Source organism: Lepus europaeus, chromosome 1 (genome assembly GCF_033115175.1).
Source record: "Lepus europaeus isolate LE1 chromosome 1, mLepTim1.pri, whole genome shotgun sequence".
In the NCBI taxonomy this organism is placed as follows: Eukaryota; Metazoa; Chordata; class Mammalia; order Lagomorpha; family Leporidae; genus Lepus; species Lepus europaeus.
In genome coordinates this window covers 114,628,068-114,645,231 of record NC_084827.1, presented here as the reverse complement: position 1 = coordinate 114,645,231, position 17,164 = coordinate 114,628,068, and the positions used below count along the sequence as shown (strand labels likewise).

General features: G+C 37.4%; 1 protein-coding gene across 2 annotated transcripts in view; it reads right to left on the bottom strand.

The window, feature by feature from the left end:
- DYNC1I2 (dynein cytoplasmic 1 intermediate chain 2) overlaps positions 1 to 17,164 on the bottom strand; it is a 65,536-nt gene that overhangs the window by 17,947 nt on the left and 30,425 nt on the right. For both annotated transcript variants that reach the window (XM_062187797.1, XM_062187796.1), the window contains exons 5-6: positions 13,915 to 14,030; positions 214 to 309 (exon numbers count right to left, since the gene is read on the bottom strand). In XM_062187797.1, coding sequence (XP_062043781.1) covers positions 214 to 309; positions 13,915 to 14,030 — 212 coding nt within the window. The remainder of the gene's footprint in view (positions 1 to 213; positions 310 to 13,914; positions 14,031 to 17,164) is intronic.

Below are 17,164 nucleotides of genomic sequence, written 5' to 3'. Positions count from 1 at the left end.
GTTTTAGTTTAGTTTTTTTTTTTTTTAATCTGATTTATGTCAGTCAAATCATGTCAGCTCACTTTCAGAGATGAGATCAGGGAATGCCACTCATTCTTCTATAACCAGACTTACCTCTGATGTAAAGCATTACTACTACTTTAATACAAAAATAAGAAAAGAAATCTTGCTAGAAAGCACCATAATTTCTAGAGTTAAATTATTTAAGATAACCTTTATTATCGTTTTCTTCATCTTTCTTTACAATTTTCTCTTCCTCAGGTTCAACTGGTGGTTTAGGAGTCACTACATCATCTTCTTCCTCTTCATCTAAAAAAAAAAAAAAAAAAAAAAGATAAATTATTTTCATGAATACAACCAATAATTTGAGGTAGTATTTCGGAAGGCATCACAACTTTTAAGATAAAAGCAAAGTAAACCAGTGATAAGACACAAGCACAAATAACATGATTTTACTAACACAACTGTAAAGAAAGAATTAGGTGGAACTTCCTGGTTTGTATATACACCTATGTGGTACCTCATCAACTGTCATACTAAATTCTGTGGCTATATAAATTGAAGTAAGATACATAAACAACTAGGATGAATTCCTCATGGAAGTCTCCAAAAAGCTTGTAAGCATTCATCGCTCTAGACAGAACATTCAACTCCTGCATGGTTTCATATAGCATGCTGACACATTAGTGCTGCAGAATGAAGAAAATCAAACGTCTAAAATAGCACACAGAGCTGGCTGCTTACTTGTGATCTGACACCATCAGTGTCTAATGGGTCTTCATAGGCATAAAGACAGTGTACATTAACTCAGGTTGCTATCTGAGAGGCAGATTTTAAAGACAATAGCTATGAGCCCACATTTTCTGTTCTGTCATTTTAAATGAAAGTCTTATTAACTACCATATATGATATGGTAATATGGTAGTAAGTACGTAAAATAATGTTTTCTTAATTTGAGTAAAAATATACATTGAAATAATATACAATGTTTACAAAGGCTTTATAAATTATTAAATCTCTTACATCCCAAACCAGGCAATAACAAAATAACTTATTTTAAAGTGTCATGGAACATAAAATCCTGCTAATCTTCTCTTTCACTATATACTTAAGAGGATTTTGATGCAGACAAAAAACAAACAAAACCCAAAAACCAAGCGTGTTTTTATTGCCCACACACGTGTTATCTGTCTATAAGGGACAGGCAGCAGGCATCTGGAGCAGAGTGCACCTCAAGTAATGAGTCTATTCACTAAGGAGACTTTACTTGTTATAGTCATTTCCCCAGCCATGTTCAAAATTATCTAAAACACACATACATAGGACATACACAAAAGAATGGTCAAGGATGGGAACCAGCTGCCAAGTCATGGTCCCAGCAGCCAGGCCAGCTGACTAGACAGCAACAAGCAGATGGCACTGCTGCGACTGCGTCTTTCTGCGACAAGGTGGCAATGGGATGGCATAACATTCTTCCGCCTGACTGCTTCCAATCCTGCGTCTCTCCCCAATGGTGAGCCTGTGCAATTACCCGCACTCCAGGAGGCCTACAGACAAGTCTTTACCCTGCAAACAAAATGCAGCTTGTAGGCCACACCAGCTGCCAAACCACACACATAGTGTTAGGTTTAGAGAGCTATGAAAATCTTTCTAACTCTATAGTATAAGCAATAAAAATATAACTGTACCTGTGGAAAGAAAGCAAGCTTTAAATGACACTGTATAATGCACACAACGATACAACCTCCAACTTAATCAAAATGATAATGACGTATGCCAATCCTGCATTACTTGAAATTGAGCGATTTTTACGTTCTGACAAGTTTACAGAACTAGGATAAATGGCACGAATGATTTCAATATATGCTCATACTTTTGAACCAAATGGTGAAGGTTAAAATTTTTCCTTTCAAGGGCCTCAATCAGCCACAAAGGAAAACAGTAATCACTGTCTTTTCAGCCAGCCCAACCGCATTTGTCAGCCCTTTCTCCGTCAATGCAGCCAGAGCAATCAACCTGCCAAACATTCAGAATGGAAAAACAATCTGAAAATACAGGGTATAATGCACCTGCCAGTGAAAATGGCCATTTCAAGAAAAGCTAGTGATCTCAGTGACCCTGCTGAGGAGGCGGTGGTGCAAAGGGGAAAGAACACGTAAAAGAATTCTTGGTGTTCGCCACTCTCTTGCACATTGACACTTCCTTACAAAGCATGCCAATTACAGCTTTTGTGCTACTTAAAAAAAAATGAAAGCTTTTTGGGCAAAATAATCACATAGAGAAACAGAAAGACACTACTCCTTTTTAGATGAATTCTCATACAACGGGTTATTAATCTGAAAACAATATAACTGGTGGCAATTCTATATTGTATTGTTCAAACATTAGCATGAAATTTTGCCATAAAGTCATCTGCAGGTATAATGTAATAAAATGATTTAATGACATTTAACTTCAAAGTGGACTTTTAGAACAGGACATTTCAATTAAAACTCAGTATGAGAATATATATATATATATTTTTTTTTTTTTCTATTTTCTGCTGATACTCTGTTATCCTAATCAATTTTGTTTGCTAGTAGGGTTCACTGAACATAAATCCTAAAATCAAGGATAGATTTTGAGTCACCCTGGACAGGTCATTCTTGAACACTGTGAATTACAAATTACAGCCTCCTACCTCTTATTCCCGTTTCTTAACTTTCTTGTATTATATGGTTTCCAAGTATCACTGCCAATGACAGGTGTCAAATTCCTGTCATCATGCATATGGGTCAGTACTTTAGTGCTAAGTGACCTCATAATCTACATATTTAACAGTAAAGATCTTGTTTATAAGACAGTCTTCCTCTTAAAATTTAAAATGTAGATGAAGTAGGTAAGACAGTGATCTGCTTCTGTCTATATACAGCATTTGCTCTATTTGTACATTGAAATTATTTTAGTTGTAGGTGGATGATGAGTATCAATTATTTAAACACACGCTCAGGATTTTCTTTTAGAATATTTGTACATGGATTAAAAGTTGATTTTCAGACTATAAATGGCACTTCAGCCCAAGCTTCCTAACAGTGATTAAGGTAAGGGATATGAAAACAAATGGTATGCTTTCTTAAAAACTGCAACAGTATTTGTTATAAAGTTGACCATAAACAATTATCAACATAAACCAAATATTTGGCAAAAACGCCTAATAGCAGATTAAATAATGTTCCTCTGCAGCAAATGCACTTCTCTTATTATAAACTGATATGACAGCTACTAAGGAACTATGAACATGGCTAACACCGTACTCTCACAGTTTCAGATTTTCTAAGCTAGTCCTGATTACATGATAAGCTATAAGACATCTAAAACTGGAAAAGACTAACAGAGCAGGAAGACTGAAAAATGGGATCGCCATGTCTCTTCAGTGTATTGATACATATTCATTACAATATGCTAAGTGGTTAACTCCACGTATTTTTCTGATGGGGATTCTAAGGTTATACATTCAGCAGTAAAGAGTGCAGAAAAGTAGCAGTTAGTTTTAAATGACAAATCTCTTGTCAATGAATGCTAAGACTAGGTTTAATGAGCCATTGCATTTTTACTTTGAGTTAACCTCAAAATTGTAATGTATCTTGGTAGGATGGGAAAAAATGCTGTTCTGTAAATTAAGCTGTACCTAGATACAAAACCAAAGAATGAAATTCCAGTTGTTGGAATACTCTGCTACAATGAAGTAGGTTAATCAAAGTTAAATCATCTGTGAAATGGGTGGCTTTTGTTAAACTGAAGGAAGGAGTCTTCAGAACAAGTTTTCCCATCTATATTTCACATTACATTTAAAACACATTTATGCTAAGATTAAGTCAAGTACACTTTGAGTTATTTTACAATATTACAACACATTTAAAAGATATTGGGAGGCCGGCGCCGTGGCTTAACAGGCTAATCCTCCACCTTGCGGCGCCGGCACACCGGGTTCTAGTCCCGGTTGGGGCGCCGGACTCTATCCCGGTTGCCCCTCTTCCAGGCCAGCTCTCTGCTATGGCCTGGGAAGGCAGTGGAGGATGGCCCAAGGCCTTGGGCCCTGCACCCGCATGGGAGACCAGGAGAAGCACCTGGCTCCTGGCTTCGGATCAGCGAGATGCGCCGGCCGCAGCGGCCATTGGAGGGTGAACCAACAGCAAAAAGGAAGACCTTCCTCTCTGTCTCTTTCTCTCACTATCCACTCTGCCTGTAAAAAATAAATAAATAAATCTTTAAAAAAAAAAAAAAGATATTGGGGCTGGTGCTGTGGTACAGTGGGTTAATGCCCTGGCCTGAAGTGCCTGCAACCCATATGGGCACTGGTTCGAGACCCGGCTGCTCCACTTCTGATCCCGCTCTCTGCTATGGCCTGAGAAAGCAGTGGAAGATGGCCCAAGTCCTTGGGCCCCTGCACCCATGTGGGAGACCTGGAGGAAGCTCCTGGCTCCTGGCTTCGAATCAGCACAGCTCTGGCCGTTGCAGCCAATTGGGGAGTGAGCCATCAACTGAAAGATCTCTCTAAATAAATAAATCTTTTTTAAAAAAATTCTCACCCCATTACCTACTACTTTCTCTCTAGTTCACTCCATTGCAGTCATAAGAACTTTGTTTAAAAAAAAAAAAGATGTGCAAAGTCTTTGAAAATTCTTACTAAAATACGGCTACTTATCTCTCACATGATGTTCAATATGAAATGAAAAACAAATCACATCATTAGTGCACTGTTGTTTAGGAAATATATTTATCTATCAATTCATTATGTAGTTTTATTTTCATGGTATAGGTATCAATGTTTTAAGATAATTCAATATCTAATGAAGAATTCTTAACTTACAAAGTAGCCTGATTATTCATAATACAAAGGAAGTTGCTGCTGTGTTCTAACAATCAGGAAATTTCCTGCCATAAAAATATAATTTGAGGGGCCAGTGCTGTGGCACAGCGGGTAAAGCTGAGCCTGCCATGCTGGTGTCCCATATGGACACCAATTCAAGATCCAGCTGCTCCAGTTCCGATCCAACTCTCTGCTATGGCCTGGGAAAGCAGCGGAGGATGGCCCAAATGCTTGGGTCCCTGCACCAGCAAGGGAGACGAGGAGGAAGCTCTTGGCTCCTGGCTTTGGATCGGCCCAGTTCTGATTGTTGCAGCCATCTGGGGAGTGGACCAGTGGACGGAAGATATCTTTCTCTCTCTGCCTCTGCCTCTCAAATCAATCAATAAATCTTAAAAAAAAACATGATTTGACTTACAGAAACTCAAGTTATGAATTACTTCATGAATACCTATGAGAATATTAAGGGAAAGTGATTCAAGCATTAACTTCAAAACACTGACTGTATAGGAATTATTTTCCTTATCATCTCCCAAAACATTCTTAATCAGTCCGTTTGTCCATAACTTCATATTCTTATATTTATTCTTTAAAACCAACTGCATATTTAGGAGAATCCTCATTGTGACAGTTTTATGAACATGTCAGTGAAATCCATTCCTTTTAAGACATTTAGGATGGATGCAAAGTCATTTGGATTTCCTTAAAACGCTTTATCTTCAACAAGGAAAATTATGTAGCTGATTTTTTAATCAGGAAATATTCTGAATACAGATGTGATGCTAAATTGGAAGAAAATAAGAAAAGGATTAATAGTTTAACTGTACCACTGTTTACTTTTTATTTATTTATGACAGGCAGAGTGGACAGTGAGAGAGACAGAGAGAAAGGTCTTCCTTTTTGCCGTTGGTTCACCCTCCAATGGCCGCCTTGGCTGGCGCGCTGCGGCCAGCGCACCGCGCTGATCCAAAGCCAGGAGCTTCTCCTGGTCTCCCATGGGGTGCAGGACCCAAGCACTTGGGCCATCCTCCACTGCACTCCCGGGCCATAGCAGAGAGCTGGTCTGGAAGAGGGGCAACCGGGACAGAATCTGCTGCCCTGACTGGGACTAGAACCCAGTGTGCCGGCGCTGCAGGTGGAGGATTAGCCTAGTGAGCTACGGTGGCACCGGCACAGTTGTTTACTTTAACATGCATTTTGTCTTTCTAGTCTTCTTTATATAAAATTTGGACTTTTTTTTTTTTTTTAGCACTACTGACATTGTTTATGGATTCTGATATCTGTGATCCCATCAAATATAAAATTTTCTGAGGCCAGTTTCAGATATGCGGATCAAAAAGTCTTTCATTCAAGGGTAAGAATGAATGCTTCCATTTTTAATTATATTTATATTCTTATAGGTTTGTTTGTTTGTTTTTTTACTTTGAAAGTTGGAGTCACATTGAGAAAGGGAGAAACAGAGAGCGAGAGAGATCTGTCTACTCCCCAGACGGCTGCAAAGGCCAACACCGGGTGAAGCCAGAACCAGGAGCTGCATCCAGGTCTCCTGTGTGGGTGACAGGGGCCCAGGGACTTGGGCCATCTTCCACTGCTTTTCCAAGCCATCAGCAGGGAGCTGGATTGGAAGTGGAGCAGCTGGGACACACAGTGCCCATATGAGATGCCGGCATCACAGGCACCAGCTTTACCTGCTACACTACAATGCCAGCCCCTCTTACAGATTCTTGCAGGGTTAAAATTTATTAAATTTTTTAAAAAATATTTTTATCTACTTATTTGATAGGTAGAGTCACAGACAGTGAGAGAGAGAGACACAGAGAGAAAGGTCTTCCTTCTGTTGATTCACTCCCCAAGTAGCTACAATGACCGGAACTGTGCTGATCCAAAGCCAGGAGCCAGGTGCCTTCTCCAGGTCTCCCATGCGGGTGCAGGGACCCAAGAACGTGGGCCATCCTCCACTGTTTTCCCACGCCACAGCAGAGAGGTGGACTGGAAGAGGAGCAACCGGGACTAGCGCCGGTGCCCATATGGGATGCTGACGTCGCAGGCAGAGGGTTAACCTAGTGCACCATGACGCCGACACCTAATTTATTAAATTTTCTTCCAAAATTGTCAATCCATTTCAGACACAGGCAATACTGTATTAACTAGAAAGCCCACAAAGGTAGTTTAATTGGGAAGTGTAGATTCCAGATGATCATGCGATAAAAGATGTAAAGCTTTTTTATATATAATTTTTCCACACATTATAAATGCTAATCAACAGGTACCAAAGAAAAATTTCTGGCGACCAAGCCAACACTAATTAACACCTCCCTCATAGATAATAAAGTGGAGTTGAATAAGGAAAATGGCACCGATTGGAAACCAGTGCAGGGTTCTGGTTGTAGCTCCTGAACTTAGGCTTATCAATCAACTACCCCAAACCTCAGTTTTCTCAGATGTAAATAAGCCGATTAAATAATTTTCTTCCTTTAAAAAAAGAAAAGGAAAACCCACACCAAAGAGGTGGAGAAAAATAATGCCATTTTCAAGAGTTAAAAATTTTAAGAGGTACTGGAATAAAAGTAACTTTTCCAGGAATACATCTCTGGGCACCAGCTCTTGCCAGAAGCTGTTTACCTACTGTGAAGGAAACTGATTGAGGTCACATGGTCCTAGTCAATTTCATTCACGGTAGGTGCTTTAAGACAGCAAAGCACTTCAGTTCACAAACAGTACTACCAACTTAGAGAGTAAATGTGAAAGCAAGCAGATGGCTAGAATAGAGAAAAAGAAAAAGTGGAATAAAACTTCCTTTTAAAAGTATAGGTTTAGCCGGTTTTTGTTTTTGTTTTAAGACAATTATTTTATATTTATTTGAAAGGCAAAGCAACAGAAAGGAAGTGAGCTAAGAGATCTTCCATCCATTGGTTCACTCCCCAAATGGCTATAAGAGCCAGGAGCCAGGAATTCTATCCTGGTCTCCTTCATGTGGGCAGGGGCCCAAAAACTTGACCCACAGTCATCTTCCTTTCCAGTCACATTAGCAGGAAGCTGGATCAGAAGTGCAACAGCCAGGACTGAAACTGGCACTCTGATATGGGATGTGGGTGTAGCAAGCAGCATCTTAACCCATTATACTGCAAAGCCAGTCCTAGCCATTTTTTTAATGGAAAAAAAAAAAGCCTAAGATCAATTTTTATCTTTAATTCGGTAACTCGCATTACTTCGGCATTCATTTTACTGCCTAAGTTTAATTTACTCTGTTACACTCCAATTGTGGTTTCTCCAGTTTTTTTCTGATGAGTTTTCTGTTACACAATTCTTAAATGAGAACCAACCAGACTGACTGAAGAACTATGAGATCAAAACAATGGGTTTGAAGTGCTTTCATTACAAAAATCTTAATTTAAAGATTTTTCTTTCCCTCTTCCAAAAATTTCCACAAATTGAGAAAATAAATTGTAGAGCCCCAGATGTGAAAATAATTGCAATGATCTAGAAAGGAAATTATTTCATTTCTATAAGTAGTCAAAGATGGCCCCACAGTATCAGGATACAATTTTCATTGTCCTTTTACTTATATGTCAACCTGTAACTACCAGGACCACAAAATCAAAGAAAATATAATCTAGCACCTTCTTATTTAGCATATAATCAATACACTTGTAGACTCAGACTACTTGCTAGACTACAAATGAACATACACCGGCCTTTAAAAAATTAACATCGAAGTCCAGACTACCAGGAAAATGCAGAAGATAGTGGTGCTGACGTAGACAAACCAATTAGACACCAGGCTCTGGTCATCAACCTTATGGCTTTCCCTTCCTATCAGTGAAGAGAAGAAAAATTCCGTGATGATGTCTGTGACGTACTGCGCAGATGTAGACCTGCTCTTTTGTGTTCTCCGTGTCCCTCTGTATGCTATGAACAAAACTGAACCTACCAGCATCTGTTAACTATATTCTCTCAGCTATTTCTAACCATTCTCCAAACTTCATGTTTAAACTGGTGACCAAGAGTGCCCACTCCGCATCAGGTATATTGTGAGACAATTTATCCATAATCTTCTCACCAAAGGCCTGAAAGCTAACTCTACACATGAAGAAGCGGAACCTGACGTGCCTTATCAAGGGTCACCTAGCTAGTAGCTCTGATGCCACACCAAGCCCCTCTGGTTCCCTTTCAGCTGTGTTTCAGCAACTTTCATGCCTTTGTGGTAGGAACCTAGGACAAATCAGTAGTTCAGTTTGGATTATAGTCCTGCCCAAAGAGATGCAGATGTGTAAATGAAATACTGCATTCCCTTCTCTTAACCTGTTTTCATTTTTAAAAATGCAGATCATAGCACATTAAATTTATTGCTTTACAGCCACAGATTGAAAAACACTTCAAAAAAGAATAGCATGATTTGGTTAGCTTATTGACTGGTATATCTACATGAGGATAATACTTTTAGTGATAGTCTCATAATAATGAATAGCTAAAAAAGAATGTAACAGATGCTGGTAGGTTCAGTTTTGTTCATAGCATACAGAAGGATACAGAGAACATTAAAGAGCAGGTCTACATGTATGCAGTACATCAAGGACATCATCATGGAATTCAAGGCAGCAATAAAGTAATCTATAATGGTTTCATTTCTGAATCTGAGTAAATGATTAAGATATGTTAAAATTGGGGTCTGGCGCTGTGGCTCACTTGGTTAATCCTCTGCCTGCAGCGCCGGCATCCCATATGGGCACCGGGTTCTAGTCCCGGATGCTCTTCTTCCAGGCCAGTGCTCTGCTGTGGCCCGGGAAGGCAGTGGAGGATGGCCCAAGTGCTTGGGCCCCTGCATCCGCATGGGAGAACAGAAGGAAGCACCTGGCTCCTGGCTTCGGATCAGCATAGCTCTGGCCGTAGCGGCCATTTGGGGAGTGAACCAACGGAAGGAAGACCTTTCTCTCTTTCTGTCTGTCAAATAAATAAAAATTAAAAAAAAATATATATGTTACAATTAAAACCAAGAACTGGGGCTGGTGCTGTGTCTTAGTGGGTGAAGCCGCCACCTGCAGTGCTAGCATCCTATGTGGGTGCCGGTTCGAATCCCAGCTGCTCCAATTCCAATCCAGTTCTCTGCTGTGGCCTTGAAAGCAGTGGAAGATGGCCCAGGTCCTTGGGCCCCTGCACCCACGTCCTTGGGCCTCTGCACCCACATGGGAGACCGGGAGGAGGCTCCTGGCTCCTGGCTTCTGATTGGCACAGCTCCAGCCGTTGCGGCCAATTGGGGAGTGAACTAGTGGATGGAAGACCTCTTTCTCTCTGCCTCTCCTTCTCTCTCTGTGTAACTGATTTTCAAATAAATAAATAAATCTTAAAAAAAAAAAAAAAAAAGCAAAACCAAGAACTGAGGCTAATCATCTTTTCATCCAATTTCATCAAATTATACTGTAGCATTAATACTTGAGAATAATCTGTTTTCCCAGTAGTTCCAGAGTAAAAGCATAAGATAAATATCCTAAGTAGACAAAATCATTCTCTTGAGTAGGGAAAAGCACTTAATTTCTTCACCAAATATTTACTGAGTACTTACTAAGACTAGGCCTTAAAGCTATGAAAACCAGTCCTGATGTGCATACAAAATTTGGCAAAGATGTATGATAATGCTAAAAACCTTACTTTGGTCAATTTTAAGCCAAAAAAATCCCACAGTTTACCTTTCACTTTTGGCTTAGCAGCTTATCTAACAAATCATGATTTTTTGTTTTTAAGATTTACTTTATTTATTTGAAAGAGAGTTACAGAGAGAGCTAGAGACAGAGAGACAGAGATTCTCCATCCCCTGGCTCACTCCCCAGTGGCTGGAGCTGAGCTGATCCAAAAGGCAGGAGCCAGGAGTTTCCTCCCATTCTCCCACGTGGTTGTAGGGACCAAGGACCCAGAACATTCTCTGCTGCTTTCCTGGGCACATCAGCAGGGAGCTAGATCGGAAGTGGAGCAGCTGGGACTGGAACCTGCGTCCACATGGGATTCAGGTGCTGTAGGCTGGGGCTTTAACCCACTCTGACACAGCACCAGCCCCCAAATCATGATCTTATTAACAATTACTCACAAAATAAAAATGGGAAAACCAATTTTTTCTGAAAATGTGTCATATATATCAGCTATCCACATTCAAATTAGCTCAAAGGCAATATATTACATGCTCACATTTAAATTTTTTAGGCATCTCAAATAATAGGCAATTAAAAATGCAAATATATATATATATTTTTTTGACAGGCAGAGTTAGAGAGAGAGAGAGAGAGAGGTCTTCCTTCCATTGGTTCATCCCCCAAATGGCCGCTCCAGCCAGTGCACTGCAGCTGGCGCGCTGTGCCGATCCGAAGCCAGGAGCCAGGTGCTTCTTTCTGGTCTCCCGTGTGGGTGCAGGGCCCAAGCACTTGGGCCATCCTCCACTGCCTTCGTGGGCCACAGCAGAGAGCTGGACTGGAAGAGGAGCAACTGGGACAGAATCCGGCGCCCCAACCAGGACTAGAACCCGGGATGCTGGCACCGCAGGCGGAGGATTAGCCAAGTAAGCCTCGGTGCCGGCCAAAAATGCAAATTTCTAACAGTACATGCATAAGTACATACACACATACATACATAGGGTTTTTGAAAAAAATACATTCATTGCAAAAAAAAAATTAACAATGGGTAATGCAGAGCTGTATCAAACATTTACTCTTTGGCCTGTCTGTACTTTCTGAATTCTCTATGACATACTACTTTAACAATTAGAAAAAATTATGCAAAAAAAAGGAAAGTCATCACTGAAGCTGAATATAGGTATATCACAACAGGCATTACCTAAAATACTTTCATTTCAAACAAAACACATTTCGTGAGTATGACGGTAAAACTGAAAATACAATCTCCAAATTATTTGATGAGGAAAAAGTCCAATTTATTTTTTAAAATGAATCACTGTGCTTTCATTCTGGCTTTTTTTTTTTTTTTTTTTTTTTAAATTTTTGACAGGCAGAGTGGACAGTGAGAGAGACAGAGAGAAAGGTCTTCCCTTGCCGTTGGTTCACCCTCCAATGGCTGCCGCGGCCGGCGCACCGCGCTGATCCGAAGCCAGGAGCCAGGTGCTTCTCCTGGTCTCCCATGGGGTACAGGGCCCAAGCACTTGGGCCATCCTCCACTGCACTCCCGGGCCACAGCAGAGAGCTGGTCTGGAAGCGGGGTAACCGGGATAGAATCTGGCGCCCCAACCGGGACTAGAACCCGGTGTGCCGGTGTCGCTAGGCGGAGGATTAGCCTGTTGAGCCACGGTGCTGGCCTCATTCTGGCTATTTTGCTCACCTTCTAAGTAAACATATGTAATATTGTACCTCCAAAAGACATACTTGAATACTACTCACCAAATTAATGTATTACTTAATATTTTCTGGAAATTACAGAATTCTGCTGTATTAGTATTCTTCACATGTATAAGTAAACTTTTTTTTTCCTTCTTTGTTTTTTTTCCTTAAAAGTTGCTTAAGCTTCAAGTTTACCATCCATGGTTTTTTCCCATCAGGATAAAGAATTTTACAATGACAAAAATCTTACCAACAAACCAAAGGTGTAGCCAAAGTGAAAAAAAAAAATCCATAGAAATGAACATTTACAAAAGCAAATAAAAAAAATCACTTGGATTAAAGTATTACCCTGATTTCCTAAACATTTTCAAAGCATTTTTGTATCTGATATCAACTCCTTTTGGTAACAAATGAAAGGAAAGGATTTATTTCATTTCCATCCTTAGAGGGCAGGAAAAGGAGAGTTGTGCAAGTCATGATCTGCTATTCAATCAAAAGGTTATAAATATTTATAATTGTAATTTTCTTTTGAGGTATAAGCAAATATGAAACTTGAAAGACTGTCTTTTGTATTAGCTAGGAATTTCACTGCCCCCACCTTTTGCTTATCCATCTTTTCTTGAGTTTCCACAGTGAACATTACTTTTGTTTCTTCAATAGTAATTTAATTGAAATTTTAAAAATAAATCATTCGATAATAAAGTTTTCATGATGGGTTTTCTATAATTAAGTAGAAATAAATTTTCTTAGACAAGTAGGAAAAAAATGTTCCTTATGCACAGACTATTACAAGCCAAATTTACTATGGGCCTACAATACCTTAACTACAATTCTGAAAGTGTCAACATTTCTAAAACCCAACACTCATTTGATGGTAAACCCTGACATGACCAGAGATAAAGCTATTTATAATCATTACTTCACTTGTGTTCATATTTTTTGCTGCCAAAATCTGAATGTCCATGATGTTGAACAATTAACATATGGCACATACTTTATTATTTTTCTCATACATAAATGGCTCCAGGGATAGAAAACTGTAACAGGAATCTCATGTAAACATATTTTATGTATGATATAAACTCATTAGCCTTGTTGAGAAAGATCAGAACTATCACATTACTTTATGCTTTAATATTGCTGTATTTTAAAAATCCATCCTCAGCCTAAATGGTAAGAATCAAAGAACTCCATATTCAATAAAATGTCTGCACATACCTACCTGAATCATACACAGATTACAGGCCACTATGTAATCAACAGCATCTATACATCATAAGGTGGGAAGTTTCAGAATTAGATCTAGATTTGTTCATTCTTATGAAAAACTACAACAGCTCTTGAGAACACAGTATACTCTCCATAAAATAATTTACATTACTTACTTACTCTGGGAACACCTTCTCATTTGGGGAAGAATTATACTCAATGATAGGAATAGAACATTCTTAAGCTGTTCTACTTCTAAAAGGAATGCATAACAATAACAAAATGAAGACTGAAAGTCTTTGTATCAGCAAAATTAAACAGCATACACATAGTTTATACTGTTAACTTCTAAAGGAAAAACATTAAAACTCTAAAAAAAAAAAAAAAGGGCTCAAATACAGAAAGTATGACATTATTTTAATGTTTTCCCTAGGAAAATATGCCAAAAAAACAAAAAATTGAGAGAGAGAGAGAAAGAGAGAAGAAAGAATCCATTCATTTAACATAGAGGCTTAGCGACAATCATCATGGAGTGATACTCACCTTCTTTGGGCTGAGCCATAACTGGAGTCTGAGTTTCCTTTGTATATGTGACAATTTCTCGAGGAGGAAAGTCAACTTGTGTAATTTTGGCCATTCCAAGTTTAATAGGTCCTCGTCTAAATTAAATACAAATGTTTTAAAATATAACAAATGAAACATTTTAACTACATCAAACCATGTTATTTCTTAAAAATTAAACATTCATGTGCAGCCAATATTGTAATTTAGATCTGTTTTATTCAGATATTTTAGATAAATAATGAATTTGATTTATTTTAATGCAAGAGTTAAAGGTAGAAAAAACAAGGTATTTCTGAATCATCCAGGGTGTTTATTTTTTACTTTAAAAAGACAAATAAACAGTTTCATAGAGTAAATGCATGGGCAATAACAGAGTGAGAAGACAGAAATTTTATAACGGATTGCTAAATGAGGCTGGTGATAAGAATTGTTTTTAGCAAAAATATGACCCTGGACTTTTCATGATTTGTTTATATGGATCTCATTCAGATCACATTTAATTCCCTTCACCTTGACAGATCTTTTGAATATCATATAACCACTAAAGTCACTTCTGTTTCAGTTATATGGAGGGACTATATATGTATATATATATATATATATATATATATAATTTTTTTTTAAATAGAAGAAAACAGTCATGGCTGAGGAAACTGGACCAAAATAAGAATACCTCTTATTGGCCAGATATTTTTACTTGGCAATTGAATTAGCTATTTAAATTATAAACTAAAGTATGCTTTCAAACTTCCAAAGATGATCTGTTATGAAACAGCTTTAAGAGGATATCTAAGAAGACATTTTTACAACTTCCAGTATATCAAATAAGATATCTGAAATATATATAATTGATAATACAGTAATTTTTAAAATAAATATTATTTTCAATTATTTAGTAACTAAATCCAAATCCTGTACAAAAGAAATTATAATAAAGTTAATACATTTAAATTTTTTTCTCTAAAATTTATGGCCCTGAGTGTGGATGTAAGTTTTAATTATGTTTTCAACTTTAAAGAATACCTTAGCCATAAAGAAAAAAAAGCATAATCAAAGAATTACTGAGAAAATTTAAGTATATCTGAATCAATCAAACATTGTAAGAATAAAATCTAAAATAAGAACTACATGTTCTGGTTGTCAAAATTCAAATCATATGGAAAATAAATCACTCACATATCTGGAAAAAAATAATCAAGCCAACAATACTAGGAACAAGTTACTAACTTGTATGCATACAGAGTCTAGTAGACAAAACCACAATATTAAAATTGAATATTCTAAAATTTTAAAGGAAGAGTAAAGTAGGAAGGTAATACCTAACTTATCTAAAAGCCACTTTTACTTAAAACAAGGAAATATTGGGAGGGGTAACAGAAAGCCTCAGGACATCCAAAAGAGAGGTTTTCCTCAGTTGAAGTATAAAAAGCTCACATGTTTTTCTTATGTGCCCTAATTCAAGGCTTATTTACTCTTATTTTACATGCAGTTCCAAAATACATGATCATATGTTTTAGAAGTCAAAAATTATCAGGGGAAATGAGCAACAAAAAACATTTATATGTATTAGCATCTAGGTAAATGAATGAACCTGGGGCCATACTATAGAGATCAACATCTCCGTTTCCATCAAAATGTTAGAAATCATCAGTGAACTGAATACAGGAAAATACATTTTCACATCAAGTAAGCCAGAAAAGGCTTAATTACATGTACAGTATTAGAAAAAGTCTGAAGACTTTAAGGCATCTTAAAAAACAACAAAAGTGGAGAACTAATAAAAGGAATTGGGACACTGAAGAAAGTAGACTTAGGGTACCTAGAAAATCACATACACAGACTATTTCTTTTACTAATGATACAAGATAAAAGAGGTATCACAGTAATATAAGTCTTGTCCTAACTATGTATTACAATATTAGGAGCTTAACCAAAAGCAAATTAGGACAATTTCACATTCAATAAAATTAATTATAAAAGAGGGTAGGTAATAAATCTATTCAATACCCCAAATCGGAATCTGAGTGAAGCTGAAGAACTGATGGATCTGTATCCCAATGCAGCGTCCTAAATGGTTGTAGGACAACCATGAAGCATTAGTAAAAAAGGCCATAAGTTAGTCAAGCAAATACATTCTATGAATAGCTAAAGCTAAATTACTGTTCACAATTAAAAACCATATGTTCTGGTTAGTACAAAAAACCCACGAAAACACCAGGTATCACTCATGCATGCCATACGCACAACATGGTTAAAGATGCAAGCATATAAAACCAGAACAGTTAAATATATTTTCAGATTCTGAGAAACTAGTAGTGCATCATAATGAATATAAACTGCTAAAGCAGACAACAATCCAAATATTACTTATGGATGGTAACAAGCTTGGCTATAAAAGTGTTAACATTGCAAGATTTCTAATGAAAAAATTAGTAGAAACATCTCAGTTAACATATTCTAATCTTGCCCAAAGCATTAAATGTGCACAGGAAATTGTCATATTGGTAAAGGAAATGAGTCAACACATAAGCCTCCTAGTAAGAAAACCAAAGACTATCCCACTGGGATACAAAATAGCTAAAGTTTCTAAAATGTGACCCTTCTATAATTTGTGGGTTAAGCACTGCCTTGGGCTTACATGTCATCTGCTTTAGAAAACAACTAAAGATTTTTATCTCTAGGAAAAAATAGATTTTTTTCTGGAAAAAAATATTTTACGCTTAAAGGATTTACCTAATATTTGGAAAATATCAATCCTTATAAATAAATATTTGGTGGTGTTTTAGAATTGCCTACTGGGTAAATAACTTGTATGAGATCTTTTACACTTAAGCTATATCTAGGCATTACTAGAACAAAAGACATTTTATCACACTGGTATTAGTATAGGTTAGCAATATATAGCTATGTATAGTACTGTTATAGTCCATATAGAAACATTAAGTACAGCACTACATTTAATACTATCATATTTGTCAAATGTTTCTCATGTCATAAAGCAAAACTAGTTCTAATTACTATAATATTTTAATACAATAATTTTCTATTTCTCCTGCCCGAACAACTTAATAAACACAATCTGATTAATTCAACTTGAGAAATATCCTGTTTTAAAAATATAAAGAGCAATCTCAGAATTCAAATAGGGTTGTGTATATGGAGTGGAAAAAAAGAAGCCACAGTGAAGATCTACTCTGTACTAAGCAATGAACAGTGACAAACTTAGGCT